The sequence below is a fragment of the Rana temporaria genome, chromosome 2 (assembly GCF_905171775.1).
Source record: "Rana temporaria chromosome 2, aRanTem1.1, whole genome shotgun sequence".
Taxonomy (NCBI): Eukaryota; Metazoa; Chordata; class Amphibia; order Anura; family Ranidae; genus Rana; species Rana temporaria.
Window position 1 is genome coordinate 65,723,158 of NC_053490.1, and position 21,230 is coordinate 65,744,387.

The 21,230-nt window shown below is 41.1% G+C and overlaps 1 protein-coding gene across 2 annotated transcripts in view; it reads left to right on the plus strand.

Annotated features, from left to right (window-relative positions):
• Positions 1–19,794, plus strand: part of LIMA1 (LIM domain and actin binding 1) — a 99,763-nt gene extending 79,969 nt beyond the window's left edge. For both annotated transcript variants that reach the window (XM_040340294.1, XM_040340295.1), the window contains 5 exons: positions 2,959–3,066; positions 3,149–3,206; positions 5,130–5,233; positions 7,329–7,462; positions 13,074–19,794. In XM_040340294.1, coding sequence (XP_040196228.1) covers positions 2,959–3,066; positions 3,149–3,206; positions 5,130–5,233; positions 7,329–7,462; positions 13,074–14,037 — 1,368 coding nt within the window. In that variant the 3' untranslated portion in view covers positions 14,038–19,794. The remainder of the gene's footprint in view (positions 1–2,958; positions 3,067–3,148; positions 3,207–5,129; positions 5,234–7,328; positions 7,463–13,073) is intronic.
• Positions 19,795–21,230: the final 1,436 nt, after the last annotated feature.

Below are 21,230 nucleotides of genomic sequence, written 5' to 3' on the forward strand. Positions count from 1 at the left end.
GTAAACTTCTCACCATGTTATCCTGTCCATGCCCACATGGTTTTTTTTCTGCATTTTTGGCATGGGCGTTTTCTAGGTAGAACAATGCACAACTAGTGGGTTTTAAGCGGTTCTTCAGCTGTAAAAACACTCTAACTCTGATAAAAGCTATAAAAAGTGTCTATTCTGCGTCTATCAGCGTTTTTGAGCCTTAATTTTTTGTGGGAGTATAGTTTTGTAAAAACAAAATATAAACGCTACTGCAGAAAACCTGCAAAACTTGTTCTACAGCTAACACTACAGCCATTTTTACAACCTCCAGTGTGCATGAGGCCTTACTAGGGTAGGATATTGATTGCAAGGACTTCCTGTTTTCTTTCTGAGGTTTTATAAAGTCTCCCAGCATTGAGCCATTAAAGAATTCCAGACATTGTTGTACAACAGTTGTACTAAAGTACAGCCAAAGCTTGTTTGGCTGTACTTCTGTGGCTCACAGGAGTGCAGTTCGCTGTAACTGGACTTCAGCAGACAGCTGGCTGATGTCAAAGCGTGTCCAGGCTGGTGCAAGATCGTTACAATAAAGTTGGGATTCACCCACAACCCTGGACTGGCACCTGGCTCGGCCTCTCTGCGAGCCGCTTGGAGCCTGAGCCAGCTGCCTGGGGGGGGGGGGGGGGAGGAAAAAAGGATGGGCTTTGCCAGGGGGGGGGGGGGATTGTTTGTCATGCCCCCCCAAATATTGATCACCAGCCTCCACTGCCAGGGCTATATAGACATCCATGCTCTCATTTGCAAGGTTTTAGCCCACTGTCCAGTACATCCTATAGCTACCAGACCATTGTGAACTTCAAGACCGCATGAGCAGTGCCAGAGCACTCTCTGCTAAACCATTACAGCCTCTGTTAAGCACAGTGTATACTGTAAATTTACCTACTGTCAGGCAGAGAAACCAACTATGATCCTCTCTAGCACCTACCTAGCAGGGCGCTACATCAGTCTTGGAGCCGACAGGGACTAATGCTGCATCGGACCAATGCTGCATCCACCTAGGCAAGTACGATTTCGAGAAAAAAAATGAACTTTTTAATGTCTAGTACTCCCGGTCAGAAAATTGGAAGAAAAATAAAGCTTTTGACACGATCGTACATACGATAATCTGATCGTTGGTACACCGCTCTCGAGAGCCATTCAAGCGTCATTATCCAAAGGGATAAACGGGAACATTTTTCCCATAAGATACAGAACCTTTTTTTTTTTTTTTTTTTCAGTATGGTATTGGTCAAAAAAAAATCGGATGACCAAGATACAGATGCTTTGAAATGAAAAATACAATACATCACTTCTAAAGTTGTATTTTGTCATACAAGAATTTATGCAACTTTGGTAACCTCCTTTTCGGTATGCAAAAAAACGATCATTCGTCCAATATTCTCATGTGTACCAGGCTTTTGTTAAATTTGTCCAGGCTGGACCGATTAAATTAATGTGACATACCTGGCTGCCACTGAAAGCTGGAGATCATTTGAAGTAGACTCCACCACTAAAGTACACCACTACTTCAGTGATCTCAACTTGCTTTGGGTTCTGCACCTTTCCACCTCATCCAAGCAGAGAACAATTATTCAGAAGATGCAAAGCATTCTATGATCGTTCAGCCTCATGTGTTTATGATGTTTCAGGCCAGGTGCTTTGCAGAGGACCTGGAAGCAAGTGGCGATCACTGAAGTAGCAGCGTCTACTTTGGTGATCTCCAGCTTTCAACCGCGTCGGCCAAGTATGTTGTATCAATAGTTCCATTGGTTCCATTATTTAAGTAGGCAAACAAGTCTTCCTACTTATACCAGCTCTGTCTCCTTTCCTAATTGGGCAGAATCATAGCACCTTACAGGGCTGGCTAGTAAACAAATGTAGAAGCGCCGCTTGGGAGTTTCACCCTGAGCACACTTGATTATGTGTAGAATGAAGAGAATGCAAGTCACTGTAATGCTAATGACATGGAACATGGGTAACTACACAGCAAATACCTTTGGTCTTTCGCTGTCCTTATCTTAAAACAAGGGACTTGTGTCTGACAAATTAGAAGGCGGCATTGTGAAACTATCAAGACTGTTGGCTAAATCTTGATTTAGCAAAAAGTATTGGACCCCAGCTCTACAGTGGGGTGTGCATTTGATTGGGTAACAAATTACCCAATTCATTACGCTCTTCTGTTTTTTTGTTGCTATGGCTGATGAGCAGGTATGCAGGGACATTGGAATTCACACGCACTACTGCCATCAAACTCTCCAACAGGCTTAAATGGAAAACCTACTTTACCACAGCACCAAGTTAATGGATCTCAAATTTTTCTCTTGCACGAAAGAACCTAGGACTGGTATAAGACGGCTATGCAACATACTAATTCTATTTCCATCCAGTTTATACAGCAGGCTTGGTGTCACTCTACAATGGAAAATGAAATGCTATTGAAGTAGGGCTTCCTGCAGCATGTCTCCATGCTGACAGATGAGCCCAAACACCATGATTGCAGTTAATTTACACCAGAAAACTCCCAGTTTCTGAGCCACCGGGAATTATTGGAGCATGACATACTTGTCCTCTGTTCCCCTGTGGCCTACTTCTGTTTTCCAGCAGGTCTCCATAATCCATCCGAGCAGTAATGTGCCTCCAAAACATGACACTGTTATAGCTAGAGTTTAAATGATGCCATCTCTTGTGGACAAAAAAATGATTGTCGCCCTCCAATAGATTCTCCAAAATGTATTTAGAAAAATTAACTCGATTCCTTGTTTTACAGCTGTGGAAAGGGTCTTGCTGGTAGTCTGCAAAAAGTGGTTCGAAGCAGATGCAGCATACCTTTGTCCACCCAGAAGTAATAGTATTGTGAATTGTAGACTTCAGGGAAAAGGACAGTGATCAGTGTTAATGTATTGGAGAAAAAATACTGAATTGGTTTCTCCCCTTTTTTTTCTTTTACAGAGTGATATGAAAGGGATTTGGAATGATGTGGTAAACCAGAAGTCAGAGCAGAAGGAGAATGTCCCACCAAGTCCTGTCCTCTCCAATTCCTCTCTTGATGCTGAAAAGGTATTACTAGTCATATTGGGTCATAATTAATTTTTTTTTTTTTTTATAAATGCAAATTATTAACCCTATACTATCTTTTCAGAGATCTCAGACTGAGAGCAATCCTATTACCCCTCCAAGGAGAGTGTCCGAGAGCAACGGTAATTTTTATAACTTTTTTTCCTCTCCTGTACTTTGTACTAGTGTCTTGTAGTGGCTTTTAGTAGGCTTCAAGACTGTGCACCCCATTGTGTTATCAAGGTGTTGAAGTTGTGTTTCCCCCAGTTCAGCCAGCTGGTTGAATGGGGATAAAGAAACTTGCATCTGCACAAACAATGAGGATATCTCCCCTGTTATTCTGAAAGCAAGGACTCCCGCTTGCTGCAGTTGCTGATCAAAATTCTGGTCCAGCAGGGCCATTCAACAAGCTGGTCTAATGTCTGGCATATGTTGAACAGAGGGGCTCACACCTTTTGAAATTTGTCCGGTTCCTGCCGAACCAGCGGAATTTCTGTACATGTACCAGACTTGCTTTCATTAGGTTGTACATCAAAACAAGTGCAATACAAAAGATGAGTAGACCTAAGTGCCCGTTCACACTACCACGACTTGGGATCCGACTTGTGTCGCCGACATGAGAAATTACATTAAAGTGAATGAGAGCAGTCTTAAAGTGGTTGTAAACCCACTTTTTTGACTTTTACCTACAGGTAAGCCTATAATAAGGCTTACATGGGCGTAAAATGAAGGATGGATGGCCGCACTCCAAACCAAACAGGTTGTCTTTATTTAAACGAACAGCAAAACATACCAGATCACAGCAACAGAAACAGGAGGATAACCGACGTTTCGCACTGACTTAGTGCTTATTCATGGCTTCATGAATAAGCACTAAGTCAGTGCGAAACGTCGGTTATCCTCCTGTTTCTGTTGCTGTGATCTGGTATGTTTTGCTGTTCGTTTAAATAAAGACAACCTGTTTGGTTTGGAGTGCGGCCATCCATCCTTCATTTTACGCCCATGCTTGCCTAGTGCACTGCCAGCACCCTTGGAATCCTACACCTGTGTATGACCCTATAGCAGACCCACCTTGAGCGGTGATTTTCCTTCTTCTATAATAAGGCTTACCTGTAGGTAAGGAGAATATCTCCTAAACCTGCCTGGTTTAGGAGATATTCCCCTCGCAATGCGCCGCAGCGCATGCGCAGGGGGGATCTTGCAGCCGCCGGACCTTGCCGAATTTAAATCTCCCACGCGCGGGAGCGACGTCATCGCCTCCAGCCAATCGCAGCGCTGGAGCGGCGATACCCGGAAGACACGCCAGGCAAGAGGACATCTCGCTCGGCGTGGGACCAGGTAAGTTCTACACACCTTGTTCCGAGGTAAGTATTTCATAATGAGCTAATATGCGGTGCATATTAGCTCATTATGACTTTTGCCTTGCAGGAGAAAAAATTTTTTTTTTGATTAGCTCATTATGACTTTTGCCTTGCAGGAGAAAAAAAAAATTTTTTGGTGCGGGTTTACAACCGCTTTAATGTACACTACTGAAGTCGCTCTGACTTCAGAAAAGGTTCCTGTACTACTTCTAGGCGACTTGTACTTATTGATTTCAATGGAAGTTGCCTCCAAAGTCGGATCAGTATCTTAACTGAAGCAACTTTACAGGAAGAGAAAATAGTTTTCTCAGGCAAACCCCTCCCTCCCACAGAGCTGATTGTTTGGCCACTGGCGAAGTTGCCTCCCGACTAAATGAACCGGCACTAAATCGGATATTTTTTTTATATAAATAAATATCTGAACAAGAATGGTGTGCTTAACATAAACAAGTAAGTCCAAGAGTCAAAAACGTGACAATAGTGAAAGTCAGGCATGAAGGTTCCACTATGTTAAATAGAAAAGTTCACTTTTAGGGCCATTCCTTAGACATTTGTGTAGGCCACAAAAAGATCAAAGAGTCAGTAGGATAAATCTGATTACTTTCAGTATACTGGTGTTTAGGACTTCTAACTGTTCCTAGTTGCAACCCATTCCTTTTGCACTCTTGTCAAATTGGTGTTTAACAAATATTTCCTTTGACATAGGTAAACTGGAGGAAGATCTGCAGAGACCCAGCACCTCTCCTGGTTACAGTCCACAAACAAGAGCATTAAACCAGCTGGAGGCAACCCCGTCTAAAGTTACAAAGGTGAATAAAGAGACGTGGTGACTAAAAATTGTAATTTTAGTGGTGTTCAAAGGCTTTTTCTTTATGCAATGGATGGCATAAATGTATCTAGTTGATGAGGAACTGAACCAGCAATCTGTTAACCTGGGGTTGATTTACTAAAACTGTAGAGTCCAAAATCTGGTGCACCTCTGCTTCTAACGTCAGGTTGTTCAATAAAGCTTTGCCAAAAAAAACAAAGCTGATTGGTTTCTATGCAGAGCTGCACCCAATTTTGCACTCATCAGTTTTACATACCGATGTGGGCCTGTATGGCAGAGCCACAGTAAACAATATTTATGGTTTATCGTTGTTTGCCTGGAGTTCAACTTTATGAATAGCTTGGCTAACCTGTAGCTCACCTAGAACCACTACAGCATTTCTGTGCAGCAGATGTTCTTTATACAGGAGTGACTTCAACACAAACCGGTTTATGTATTTTATTTATTTTTTCCTCGGCTGCATAAAGCCATGCAGATTTACCAAGTGTTGCTTGGTACAAGACGTGGTGGTGGGGTCAATGTGGTGGTGGGGGGCGGGGGGGTCAATGTGGTGGGTGTAGTGGGGGCGGTCAACATGGGTTTTCAACGGTGTCTGTGTTAAAGGAAATTGCAGGTTTTTTTAATCAAGATGTTGCCTTGTACAGCCAAGCAAGGTCATCACTGCTTTTACAAAGCTTGGAAAACAGAGCTCTGGGTTGATCCCTGTAAGTCCTCTAACTACAGACAGCCTGCACAAAGATAAGGGGCGGATACCGGACCAAAAATCAGACATGCCTGCTCTTTAGTGCAGGAGTTTCATGCTCATATCTGAAAGACCTATACAGTAAAACCTTGGTTTGCATACCTAATTCGTTCCAGAAACACGCTTGTAATCCAAAGCACTTGTATATTAAAGCATTTTTTTTTACAGGGTATAAAAGAGAAGAGAGGCACCTAAGGTTAGCAGTAAGCTGCTAAATGTTGTACCTTCATTAAATGTAACTATATTGCTACACTTAGAGGCTCCTCTTCGTTTTTATACTCGGTTGTGACGCTACTCTTATATCAAGACATCAATTGTATATCAAGGCAAAAGTTATTAAAACATTTTGCTAGAATGTCAAAACACTCTCAAACCAAGTTACTCTCAAACCAAGGTTTTTTTACTGCACAGGGCACAAAGATTTAGGAGTACACCTGGTTCATAAATATTGAATTTTGGCCTTTAATCAGAGTAGTAGGTAATGGCTGGGTTTTATGGGTTCTATAAGTTCAGTAAAAACAGATTGTCCTATCCCTGCTTCCTCTGCAAATACTCCAAAATAACTATCTGTTTAACCTTAGTTGTGAAAGTATGACTTGTTCCATGTAATCCTACTTTTTGACTGCTATCTTTCTCTCTTCCAGCTTCTGCCTTCTGATTCCTTCTATTCGCTCCTGTCCTCCTCTCCCCTTGTAGTCTGACCTCTGCAGCCTCCACCCTCTGGACTTCTGTACCTTTTTTGAGCTGCAGCTTGTACAGCCCTCTCTGTACGTGATTACTCCACATGCGGCATTATTGCAATCACCCGTACAATCCAATTAGGTCTAGTCTATAATTAAGATGTCGTGAGAATGCTTTGTTCACTGCATGCTGCTTTCCCGGGAGGTGCATTAAGATTATGGCATGTATTGTAGGGACCACATTAGTGGGTCAATGAATGCCAGATGTGGAATATGTGAACATCTTGGAATGAGTGTGTTAACAGTAGGATACTTCTACAAGGTGTGGTATGTGGTTGCCACAGCTGGTATTATCTTTGATTAACACCATAGCCTGGCATTATACTCCACAATAAATGTCCTATTTAGACCACACAGTATTCCACACTGTGCTTTGTTTGCTCCTTTTCACAAATGGGTACGAGTTGTAACAGATTTTTAATTTTTTGTTTTTACTTGTTCCACCAAGCTATCCCTGCTATCACTTTCCTTTTTTTCTTTTGGTAGCCTTTCCTACTCCATTTGTTTATGTATACATTGTTGCATGCTCATAAAGCTGCATGTCTGTATAAAGAGTTTGTCTTAAATGTTTTTTTCATTGTGTTTTTGAATAGAAGTTTCAGCTGCCAGCACGAGAGATCTGTTTTGGGTGTCAGAAGACTGTTTACCCCATGGAGCGGCTCTTTGCCAACCAACAAGTGTATCATAACGGCTGCTTTCGCTGTCATCACTGTTCCACCAAGCTCAGGTACCCGCCACTGTGAAGAAGGTCACTGCTGCTGACTTGTTTTAAGCTGGCCATACACTGATAAAAACAGATTCCATAATCAAAAAGATGGTGGTAGGCTAGATCTCCCATTGGCAGATACTGTATTTTGACAGCTGGCCCTGCATGCTGTCAAAATGCCTGTACAGCGACTGCATCTAATTGGATACAACAATTTTTTTTTTTTTTTTTCAGCTGACCATTTTCTGCCTGGCTCCTTCAATTTATCAATTGAGAGATGTTGGGCTGGAGGAAGCTGATTGGGCTACCCACTGAGCAAACTTTATACAGTGTATGGAAAGCTTTGCATACAAATATAAAATTGGTGTGCTACCATTTTTTTTATGTTTATGATGGTAGTTTACAATCGTCTGGATTTGGGGAAAAAATTATACATGATGAATGTTGTTGTTTTTTTTTTTTTTTTTGTGGTGTGTAAAATGAAGTTTGGAGTGGGAGCAGTGATTGGTAAATGGGCCTTGCGGGGATCTCTACCAGCCCATTGTGACCTTTTTTTCTCAGTCTGTTCTGCAGCATGTCTCTGGTCTCCAGAGAGCCGTGTGTGCGTTTTTTTTTTTGTTTTTTTTTTCTCGTTCTAAATTGACTTAAGCAAGGTAGAAGTGTCGACCTCCACATTACAGCTTTCTGGACACTCTGATTCATATCAGTTGTACCTTCATCCCATAGGATTATAATTGTGGGGATTACCAGTGTACTGGCTTGTTGGCTTCTGTCTGGTGTGTTCAGTAAATGTAGACTCCCTTTAGGAGTAATGCCCATGGAGGTACGGAGATATTGTAATGTGACCTCTCGGTCCTGGGCTCTGCCAGGTCAGTTGGCTATAAGGCACTCTGCATTTTTCAGAGCAGTGGTATAACCCAGTCTGTTACTACCATGTGCAAATGTACCTTGGATAAGTTGTTTGCGCATTACACTCTGCATATAGTGCCTTCTAGGCCTGTGTGTACAATGTAAATTGACCGCAGAGTGCTTGTCAAAAGTAGTGGTAGTCAATATCAGTCCTCTTTTACACGCATTAATGCAAAGCAGTAGTAATGAACAGTGCTCAAAAATCAATCCTCTGTTACACGCATCAATGCAAAGCAATAGTAATGAACAGTGCTCAAAATCAATCCTCTGTTAAAAAAAACAACAGCATGCATATATACCTATAAAGTAATGAGCACTTGATATATGCGCTTTTATTGATTTTTTTTTTATACTACATTGCGTATATGAAACGTGCCCCAAAATTACAGCAAATGGTCCAATAGACTACAAACACCCATGATAAACATGGAAAAATGTGTGAATGTAAAAAACCTAAAAAAAAGCCTGGCTAAGGCGCTACCCATCTATATAATTGTTTTTTTAATACAGGATGTAGATGAAAAATCACTCAAGGATCCCCAGGGGGACAAGTCGGCACTCCTTTTCAATAAAAATATATACTCAAAATATACCAAAATAAAGTGACACACAAACCTTATTGGCCAATTATTAAAAATGTCTGCTGCTTAACCCCCCCCCCCCCCCTCAACTATGATGTAGTGAAACTATAGATTGGAAGCATAGTATTGATATTGGCTAAAGGCCTTTTCTCCATGAAGGAAAGAGGAGCCTGTATGTATTGTTCCTGGTCTTCTAATCATCCTGGTGATGCGTATATATTTATGATGATCCTTTTTTAGTTTTAAGATTACATAAACTTTCTAGGAATAAGTGTCCCGATATACGATCACCTAGGGCAAAGATGGTGAACCTTGGCACCCCAGATGTTTTGGAACTACATTTTCCAAGATGCTCATGCACTTTGCAGTGTAGTTGAGCATCATGGCAAATATAGTTCCAAAACATCTAGGGTGCCAAGGTTCGCTATCACTGACCTAGGGCCACATGTCAAAATCTTTTAAATAAGGAATCCTCTGTCATCGGAGCACTTTAGGACTGTCTTTGCTGGGATACTACAGAGAAGGGTTGGGTTGTTCTATTCCAAGTTTGCATAAGTCCACTGGACAACGCACATCAATAATGCACCAGTACATAAAGCACAACTTTGTATTCGGTCATCCAACCACACCTCTGTATTCTTGCATGTTTACCACGTACCACAGGGTGAAATTCTCTGTACATGCATAGTGTTGCCATATCCCAGGAGACACTAGCCACATAGAACACCCTCCTGGGGGTTCCTCCAGAAAGCTGTAAAGTGATGGGGAGAAGGATCTGACCAGTTTTGCCAGTCGCCCTTCCGGAAGGTGTCAAATTTATTTATCTAAAGGCCAAGAAATCCTTAGTTGGAGCACTGTTGGTTTAGGACTCCACTTGGGGATTCATTACTAGAAAGAGTCCCATCATTGTCAGACTATTACACCATTCTGGCAACTATGGATATGTATTGGAAAATTTTCTTCTGGTCTCTTTTTTTTTTTTTTTTTTTTTAATCTTTCATAGTCCTAAAATTATAGGGTATTTTTCCTTTGTTGGTCCTAGTTTCTACCGGTTTCCTGTTGGTGGCTTAGTGCTCCTTTCCTTGCAGTTAATGCCCTTTTTACATGGAAAATATTTCCTTCAGTTAATCCCACATCTGTGTCTGATGTCTCAGTGGCTGTTGCCCACCTATTGGCTGTGTTGCGTTTTCGCTAATCCCATATGTCTGATTACTTTTATCCCTGTGTTCCTCAATGGATGGTTAAAAAAAATAACCCATAAAATCTTCTAACCTATTGAGGTACAGTGGTTCCAACCATTTGTCTTGACCCTGCTTGCTCACAAAACTGAGGCTCGCTTGTTGGGGTCTGTTATGGTCAGGCCTTCGTGGTCTTTTGCTTGCTAGTGTTCTTCTTAAGGCAGCAGCATAACTCGTACATATGATTGACGTGATTCCCATGTCTTCAATAGACTTGGATATACGGTAAGAACAATCTTCTATTTACAAAGTGTTACTAAACCCAAGACCCTGCATTCGTCGGGTCTCCCACAGTACACAGAAATGCAAGGGGTTAAATCATCTGCATTGAGTATAACAAGCATGCATTACTGCATATACACACTGATTTTACTGTTGTGGGTTTAGTAACACTTTATAATTGTGAAGACCTTCATAAATCAACTCGCTGTATACCTTGTTAGGCCATCACTTATACTGTTCATGAAATGGGAGCTTGGACAATTATTTATAGCATGTGTTAAATGGTAATAGATCATTGGTAATGATTGCCTAAAAATACTTCATGTTGAGTTTTTTTTTTTTCCTATAAAATTGTTTGTAAAATGCACTGTTCAGACTTGTTATAATTTCCTCTGCAGCTGTTTTTAATGTGTAGTGGAGTGTTTCCGTTCCATCACAAATGATGCAAGGCCTGCATATTAGATGGTGGCCAGAAGATGCTGGTAAAGGACCAAGAGCTTAAACCACAGGCACAGCATGCGTGTTTCATTTGGCATTTGCACAATAGTCACTTGCAATGTTTGTATTTTTACACTTCATCAGCAGGTCGTAAGGCTTTTATTAGGAAATGGTCAGGCAGTGTATCACCTGCTCTCAATCTTGTACTATCCTAGTTGCTCTGAACAGAGCAGCCATCTAAAGACTAGAAGCAAAGAATGCTGGGTGGCAACTTGTGTGCAATGGATTGGCTCTGGGGGTGCAAGTTGTGTAATGGCAGAACTAAAGTATCTTCATTCGGTCTCAAAGGAAGTTTGGTTGAACAATTTTAATTTGATTCCATCCCCATCTAATATCACCTTGCCTGCTTTTATCAGCCAATTTACTTAAAGCCCAGCTCTAGGCACAACAAAATTGCAGTTGAGTCCCTCACACGGAAAGGGTTGTATGCTTATAGGAGAGGTAGGGCCTACATTTCTTTGGCCCTACTTCTCCTGGGGGGTCACAGGAGTGCATTTCGTTCTGTAACCCGTATTCAGCCGACTGTGGGCTAAAGTACATGGTCGCTCTGCCGGACCAGACTTTGGATCCCAACATTAAAGTTGCGATCTCTCCACCCAGATGCCTGGGTTGGCAGCTGGCTTAGCCACCCAGTGCACCACTGAGAGCCTGAGCCAACAGCTCCTGCCCCCCTGTACAGCCCAACACCAGTACCTGCCAGGAGAACAGTGATTTATTGCCAACAGCTATAGCCCCTGGAAATCGCATGAAAAATCGGCATGCTGGTTGTACCGAAGTTGCTTGATCAACATTGGTACAATTAACCTGCCTGTACATGGTTTGAATCTTTTCCGGCCCCTGCTGAACTGGCTGAGATTCAAACTGTCTATTGCCAACTTAAAACAACCTTTTTGGATGCCTACTGGGGGGGAATTCAGTAAAGCTGTTGTGATACTTGGCATTAATCTATTTTTTATGTATTGTGCCAAATTCATGAAGCGTTTGCAACACCTTTTGGTTTTGACAGTAACTCACGCTTCAAATTCATTTAGTTCTAAAATGTGCCACTTTTACATTTGGCGCTTTGAATGCGACACAATGTAAAAGTGGAGCTAATTAAGTACCCGGTCGCACCCTATTCGCAATAAACGCTCAAATCGGTGCAACTCCATTAAAGACTCAGATTTTCAAAACAGTTCTTTCACTACTTTTTTGCAAATTCAGGTGCGACTTGCATAGACGTCTGTGCATGAAGTAGCAGGAGGAGCCAAATTCCAGCACAAGTTCTATCTAGACCAGGGATATGCAATTAGCGGACCTCCAGATGTTGCAAAACTACAATTCCCATCATGCCTCTGCCTTTGGGTGTCATGCTTGTGGCGGTCAGAGTCTTGCTATGCCTCATGGGACTTGTAGTTCTGCAACAGCTGGAGGTCCGCTAATTGCATATCCCTGATCTAGACCGATGTATGAATTGGGTGCATTATTTGCTCTTAGAATGCATGAGAGACACTTTTACAAAATCTGCCTGCACCATTCTTTACAAGTTCCAGGGACAGTGTATGCATCTAAATGCAATGCTATAGGAATTATTGAAGCCATACAGATTTTATGCATGTAACACATGCAGCTCTATATGCATGAAGCCATTTGAAGAATTGTACCTGTTTAAATAGGAGTACTTTAGTAGCATACTTTGCCAGCAAGGACCTGTTTCCTGTTCAATACATGCCCATGCGAATGAAGCTTGTACGCATATTTAAGGCGTTTTCGTATGAATTTTTCTACTCCTCCCTTGGCTGCTACAAAAGATTATGCAGGGAGGCCAAAAGAATGGCGGAGGACCTTGGCTAGCACAGTAATTGAACACTCCAGAAGAGGTGAGGGCTATGATGAGCGCAAAGGGAGGGGACTCTGCTAGCATTGCCTAATACAATTTATGTAAAGTTCAAAGGCACCTTGTGAGCGAATACACAATTATCTTTGATAGACCAAGAGGTATTGGAGAATCCTAGGTCCTGCTGCTAGTAGTTGAGAAACATTGTGAAAAGACAGAATACCCTTTGCAAGCATGCTTGCACATTTGCCATTTTTTTTTCTGCACTTTAACAGTTTGCATGCTTTGGTCTGACTTTATTGCTGTATACTTCATTGTGTGACTAATAGAAACCACTGACTTTGTTTTTGTTTTTTTCCCCTGAACAGTCTTGGGAATTATGCCTCTTTACATGGAAATGCTTATTGCAAGCCTCACTTCAACCAGCTGTTCAAAGCTAAGGGAAACTATGATGAAGGTTTTGGGCACAAACCCCATAAAGAGCTATGGGAGGGCAAGAAAGAGGCCACAGAAAACCAAGAAGACCTAATAATCCAAGCTGCAGGTGCCAATGAAGAACCCAGCAGTCCTCTTGTTGAAGATGCTCCTATAGCAAAAGTTGGCGTCCTGGCAGCATCCATGGAAGCCAAAACCACTAATGCTTCATTTGAACGGGAAAAACTGGTAGAGACAAAAAAGCTGAAAATTGCTTGGCCACCACCTGCTGAATCTACTGCTTCAGGTACCCTTGAGGAGAATCTTAAAGTGTTCAAACCTAAATGGCCTCCAAGTGGGGAAATGCTGAAAGCTGAAAGTGAGGAAGACTCGGATTTGAAGAAACTAAGAAGAAGTTCTTCTCTGAAAGAACGGTGCCGTCCATTCACACTAAGTGTGGCAAAGCCAGTGGTCACGAAACGGCCTCAATCTCCTGTACTTAAAAAGCGTAACTCCTTAATTTTAAGAGACGATTCTGAAGACGAGACTGAAGACAAAATACCTACTACTATATCAACTAAGCCCCAACAAGATGAGCTTGAGACCAGTGAAGACAAGTTATCAAAAGAAACCGAAGACAAGAGAGCATCTCTTACCAGATCAAATGAGCAGAGCTTCTTGGAAAATGGGGACATTTCTGAGGCAGAGGTTTTCAAACAGCAACTCTCCCCTAAGGAATCCACCCATTCTACACATTCAAGCACAGAGGATCTGGTAATGACCAAGGATAGATCTCCAACACACATTCGCAAGTCTCAAGACATTGGCTATTGGGAAGGAGAAGATGTAGAAGAACTAAGTGTAGAAGAACAGATCAAGAGAAATCGCTATTATGATGATGAGGAGGAGGAAGATTAATTCTTTCACAAGGTTTCAATGCTGTATGCAGCCTTAAATTGTTTGATACCCCAGATAAGTGACCCCTTGTATGTAGTGTAAAGTTTTTCCTTTTAAAAACCCTCTTGATGTTTAAGTTCACTGTACATAATATGAATGTTAAAAACAACTTTTGGCAGGAAAAAAAAAATCAGGTTTTATAGCGGTGCACCATGAGGTTCTTTAACACCAGTTTATACTGTTGAACTTCCCAAGTGTGTCATAGACCCAAAAAAGCTAGGTCTTGGGCACTTCCTGAACAGGTTGTGGGCTATGGGATCATGTAGCACCTTCTAACAGCTATTGTGTATTTTTGGGAAACTTGCCTTTGTGATGAATGTTTACCTGCTGCCATTTACATATAAACTGTCATTGGTTTAGTTAAACCCTGCTCTAAAGCTATTCCATCTAGCAGCATTTGTTCAGAGGTTGTTGTAAGCTCTTAACTGCTCTTATGTCACATCTCAAGCAACACTCCCATATTGCAACTTTAAAAACACAAGCTGGAAATCGGACTTGAGTGTGATTGCATTTAAATCGTCCCTTTTATTTCCAGTTCTTCTACTGCATGACCCAGCCATTGGGAGAAGGATGGATGAAGGAGGTGAATGTAGGTAAAGACAATTGGTACCTCTGCGGAATAGTGGATGATAATGCTTTGCTTATTTAAACATATTTGAAACTTCCATAACTTGCATCACACTAACATTTGCAAAGGCCCCCTTTAAAGTTGGACATGTGCATTAGCCTAGTAGATTTAGACTTCTAAGCTATGCAATATGTAATTTCCTACTGAATAATTTTGCACTCCCAAGGATGAAATGTCTTTATTACAATCTCCAGAGAGAACGGCAGTCAAACACAGGACTGAACAGGTTTTTCACAGCTTGACTCAAGTGGGTGAACCCTCAATACCTTATATATATTTTTTTTCCAGGCCATCTTTGCTTCCTGATGTCCTGTGCATGAGTACATCTGCTAGGGCACCTCTGAAAACGTCAATTCATACTCTTTAGATTTTTACACTCTCAATTACCATCGGGTACACAGTAAATTTGTGCATTTTTAAGGACTTATTTTTTATTTTACAGCTTACAGGTTTTTTTTTTTTTTTGCTGTATGGGAGATTAGAGTTAGGTGGAATAGCAAGGAGTGGCAGAAGTCCCTTTTTAACTTTTGGCCATGGTTTAACTTGCCATCATAAATCTGTTTTGAAATAAATAAAAAATCTCCCCATAGCCTTTGCACCTGGAGTTGGTGAATTCTCTAGTTATGGGATCTCTGGATCATACACAATTGTAAGGTTTATGACTCTGATATCTATAGTAATTTCACACTAATCAAAAGTGGAGGGATCTGCATTCTGTAGCTTGATGCTTATGGTGTAGGGTGTTCCGGTTGCCTATAATGCAGAAGGTGCAATCATGGCAGCTGCAATGCTTTTGTTCATTAGTTGATTTTAAAGTGTAGATACAAAAAAAATATGCATCATCCTTTCTGCCCTATTTTGTGAAAAGCTCATCTGGAAAAAGAATGCGCGTCCCTGTGCTGATGCATATTTGTTTCTGTACTGACACATTTCTTGGTCTATGGCAGTTTTAAAGCGTTAATGTGCAGCAGTTAAATATATTTAAACTCTTTGTTTTTGCACATTAAGGGGATAATGGAAATCCAGATTATGAATATTAGAAAATAAAACAGAACATTTTAGAATCATTCCATGTATGATAAAGTTGAGTGCATTCACTCATCTTTTCTATTGTACAACTTTTGCACAAATTTCTATTTAGGATACATTTTTTGACTATGGGAATTTTTTTTGTAGTATGTAAATTTTTATTTTACATGGAAGCAGACCGTTCTAGGGGTCCCCCAAGTTCTGAATTCACTAGTGTTTGCAGGGGTATTGTAATCTTGAAACCTGTACAAAGTATAACCAAAGCGCTGGTACTTTTGAAGACTTTGGTTGTGGAATTGCAGCCTTTAATCCTCCATGAGTCCATAAAGTGCAATGTGCTACTTTTTTACTTTACTATGAACTGCTGGGAAATGATTTTGGAAGTGTGTAAGTCACCTTATCGCAGCCGATTCAATACATGAACTGAGCCAAGACTTGGAGTAGTATCATGAAAACAAAACCTTAAATAGCTAAAGCGGTCTTGCTTTGGATACTAATGGCTTTATGCTCCTTTTTTTTTTTTTTTCTGAGCGTCGGACTCAAAGCACTGTTAGTGTTGGGAGAGCAGCCAGTTGACTGGCGTATCCAGCCATTTCATCCCATGTGTTTTTTTCCCAAATCAGGCCCATTTCAAATAAGAACCTACAACTAATGAATTTCACACCCCTCTGCAAAGTACTCGAAGGCCATAAAGTCCCAGTAATGCTTACTTCACTGTACATTTCCACACTGAAGACGGCATAGCAAACACCTATTCACAACAGGCAATCACAGCTGTGCATATTGCTGTTCATTGGAAATATTGAGTGTCTATATTTGGCTGTAGTTCCTAGCCTGTTCATTGGATGCTTACCTCTGCTATGCATTTATGCAGCATAAATTTAAAATGGAACTTATGGAAGTTATAAATTGGTGTAAATATAAAACAAATTTCAGTGAAATGTTATGAGCAGTTGACTTGCGAGTCATGCCTGCAGTGTACATTTTAGGCCATGCTCGCTATATACCTTTGTAAGAAACCATACCTCTGATGGCCATTTTTGGAAAGTGATATTGAGATTTCTTTTATAATTTGCATTGCACCAATTGATGGATAACATTTCGGAAGCCAAAGTTCCTCTTACAACCAAGTTGGCACTCATGCAGTAGCATAGTAGATGCAAACATTCAAGCTATGAACATTTTAGACTGAATATGAGCTCCTAAGGATACCAGAATAAAAAAATGTTCAGTCCCAAACGTCGGTCTAGAACATGGGACTAGCCAAGGTTTCACAGCTTGATTCTAGGGTGTGCACACTCCATGCCTTTATTTTGGTCATCTTTGCATCCATCCTTGGCTGCTTAAAGATCTTATCTTGCAGGCTATACATAACTATTCTAAAATATACATAAATGACCAAAGCTACCTTGTTTTGTCCTGTGTTCCATAATGCTGTTCTCAGGATTGTGGTGATATATTTACTTCTGATATCCTCCCATATTTGTTCTATTTCATCCACTGTCACTGCACTTAACAGACTTGGCGCGTCTGTCTTTTACTGTGGTAGTACCTACAACCACAAAGTATGTACTCGTGCAAAATATGAAATGGAAGTTCAAAAACTCAAAATTGCCATAGGTGTACAGTACATTTGAGGGTTACAAGGGCGTTTTTTGTCTTAAGTTTTTTTTACATGGTGCAGTTTTTTTCTGTAGAAGACAAGAACTAGGTATGGTTAGGTGGAATAGCAAGAGGTGGCATGAGTCCTTACAACCATATTTTAAAACTAAACTAATTGTTTAAAACTGGATTCATCAATTAAAAGAATATCTACTTCCCATAGTTTTTTCTACATGGGGCTGGAGTCTGTGACTTCCTTAGTTGTGAGATCTCCATTCACCAAGTGACTTCACACTGAGGAGACTTAATGTTGACAATGATATTGTATCATCTGGATGTGGTTCTTTCAAGTCTGAAATATGCAATAGTTCTTCGATTTGCACAATAGGGTTATAACAGATATCCAGGTTAAGTTATGTGAGTATTCGAAAATAGACCCTAAAAACATTTTATAATTCAATGTATGATCAAAAGGTTGGGTGCATTTACTCCCCTTTTTGTGACATGGCCCCACAGCTTGGGAGTCTCGGAGGTAGTCCTGCCGAATATGTACCATTGATTTTGCACAAAATTATTTTAGGAGAATGTTTCCGGACTATGGATTTTTTCTTTTGCAGTATCATGTAATATTTGAACTGGAAGTTGTAAATTCTAGATGGTGCATGTTCACCCTTCCCCTAAACTTCCCTAGTTTTTTTTTTTGGGGGGGGGGGGGGCATTTTATTCCTGTTTAGGTTTCTGAAAAACTGCATTGATTCTGCAACAAAGTGCAAATTGTTTAGAAACAAACTATGACCAACACCCTGCTTAATTTTTGAAGCCTTTTGCTGTAGTTGGGGAATTCCCCGCCTTCAAACCTCCATTAGGTTAAAAAGTGCAATGTGCTTTCCTTCTTCCCTTTTACTAAGAACTGTTGGGAATTTCTTTTTAAAGTGTGCTGGTAGCCCATTAACAACTGAGGTAATCCTTTTGAGAACTGAGGCATGAAACTCAGCCTAGAGAAGTTGCATATCTGTCATGTGAACACTCGTGTTTCGATGGTGCTGGTCACTAACCTGAAGCAAATCTACAGCGGATGACTAATGACGTTACTCCTTTCCCTGATTTTCATGCTTATTCTGGGTCAGAGTGTAAAAGTACTGATGCCAGTGGGGTCAGCCTTGCAGCCAGGTCATTGCTGGCTGGTATCCTGAAGATGCCACGTTTTGCGTACTTCAAATGAGGATCCCTAGGTGTTGAGGCAATAAACAGTTTTGCAAACTGGTTTTAAGATTCATGGTAACAAAGTTCCTTGGTGATCGCCTCATTGCTTCTTATTTGGGTGTAAGATGTTTCCAGACTGACGTTGGCATAGCCAACACTTATGGCCGGCAATAGCAGGGCAAGTAGCTGTGCATATCACTCTCCACTAATGTATGCCTTGGCTGCATAATGTTGGTTCAGATCACAAAATGATTACCTCTGTTGGTTTTGTGCGGCAAGTACATTTTAATATGGAATGGTTGCTTTTGAAAAGCTTTTTTAATTTTTAGTGGCCATTTTCAGCTACAAGCATTTGGCTTGAGTCACACATAGTGTACATTTTAAGCCATGTGTACTATATTCCCATGAATAAAATAGTACCTCTGATAGCCATTTTAAGTAATATTTATATAACTTTCATTGCAATGTTATTTACAGCAGACTAAACTGGCACTTGTGCAATAGCATGGTGAGTGCAAATATACAAGCTATGCAGTTTTAGACTGAATAAGTATGCGCTTGCATGGATACAAGAATGAATAGCCGTCAAACAGGCTTCAACAGCTTGACTTGAGCTGCTGTCTTTCATACCTTTCCTCTAACCATCTTTGTTTCCATCCATGGCCCCCAGTGGTCTCCCCCCTGAGAAGACTGCCCTGTTTGGCCCTTTGTTCCTGATCACTGTTCATTGTCCAGATTGTGATAAAACCTTTAATTCTGGTATCCCTGTAAGCACATGTTTTCTTATTTTTGTCTACTGTTCCACACCTAATGCACTAATTGTTTTCCCCATTTCTTGTCCGTTTCCAATTATGGCTATTAAAGTCCGAGATAGGCAGCCCCATACCAAACCCCTGCCTTCCGTTTTCCGCCTTTGACCTCCCCTGCTGTTCTCGTGTGTGATTTTATATCAATTTGTTTTCTTTCTTTTTTTTTTTTTTTTATGTAGTACCTACCACAGCAAATTATGTATCCATGCAAATTATGACATGATATAGTAGTTTGTCATATTCGTAAACACTAAATTATGATGAGCTACAGTACATTTGATGGTTTCTTTATCTGTCTATTTTACATGACGATTGAGAGGTTTTTATACAAGGTGCAGTGTTTTCTTGCTGTATGAGAGATGTGATGTTGGTACTGTATTTTATAAAGTTGTAATATATTTGCTTCCCAACCAATCTGAAATAAAGAGATTTTTTATTCAGTGTGAATTTTTTTTTTTTTTTTCCTCTTATGCAAGGTTGACTATTCTACTTGTTTGTGCACATTCAGATTTGCCTGCCAGAAGGTGCTGCATTTCATTGCAGACTAGCTACAATGCTGTATTTTTCAGAAATGCAGAAACAATTGGCTTTGGGTCTTTCTGGACATGCCGGGCTTTATTAAATCTCCCCCAGCTCCCTCTGCACATACAATACTGTCAAGTCTTTGGTAAAACATTTTTGAAAGCATTATTTTAATTAACCTACAAAGTGAATAAACTGTAAACCTAAATCAATATTTGATGTGTCTAACCTTTCCCTTTAAAACATAATGGGCCAGGTACACTTGTGCACAGTTAGGGGTTTTGCAGGCATATGTTCCATAGCATTATTAAACAGTCCTGGAAAAGATGGGATGGCATTTTTCCACAACTCCAAGCATTTGTTAAAGAAACCTCTCCTCCCTCTCCCAACATTCCATGGGTAAGTGCTTGGAGATGAAGAATGGGGCCCTTTAAACAAGTGGCCATCTCCTTGCTGCGTTGGATGGATGAGGAATGCCCTATCTAACTTCCCACAGTAAACCTTAAGCCAGCCATAGACTGAAGCTCTGCCAGTTCAGCATGAACCATGCATGGACAGGCTCATTGTACTAAAGTCCATCCACTTAAAAAAAAAAATAATGAATTTGGGTAAACCAGCATGTCTGTTTTAAAATGTGATTTTTTTGCCAGCGGCTGTAGCCACTAGCAAGAAGTGCTGCGTTTTTCCTGGCCAGGACAAATCCCTGCACTCCCACCCCGGCTGGGAGAACCCAATAGATCTGTGGGAGACATGCCACCATCAACACTGTGATGGAAGTTTTTTAGTTTTTTCTTTCCGGCAAAGAATCATTTGTGATCAGCTTTAGAGCCGGTTCACACTACCGCAACTGGTCACCCCAAGTCGTGCGACATGACAAATTACATGGAAGTGAATGAGAGGCATCTTAATGCACACTACTGAAGTCGCTCCGACTACAGAAAAGGTTCTTGTACTGCTAGGCGACTTGTAACCATTTATTTCAATGGAATTCTGACTAAACTTATGCACCCCCCTTAATTTAATTCCTGTTTAACACCCACCCTATCATCTGTAAACCTCCTGTCATCGCTGTGCCCCTCCAACGCAGCCGCCTCTGTGCCGGCCTGGCTGTTTCCCTCGTGCTCCCCGCTCTCCTCCTCCTGACGTCACAGCCAGACCCTGCCCTGGTGCCGAGGAAATGATTCAGTGAGGGAAAGCTGTGCGGAGGTGGGTAGGTGGAGCCTAAGGCTCCACCTCCGCCAGTCACCTTACATGTAGCCAATTGCCTGCCGCTTATGGGAGCGTGTCGCCCACTGCCCTTTCCTCGGCCTGGCACGCCCATTCACACCATACTTTACTTGCAAGCTGCGGGCTGCATGTGT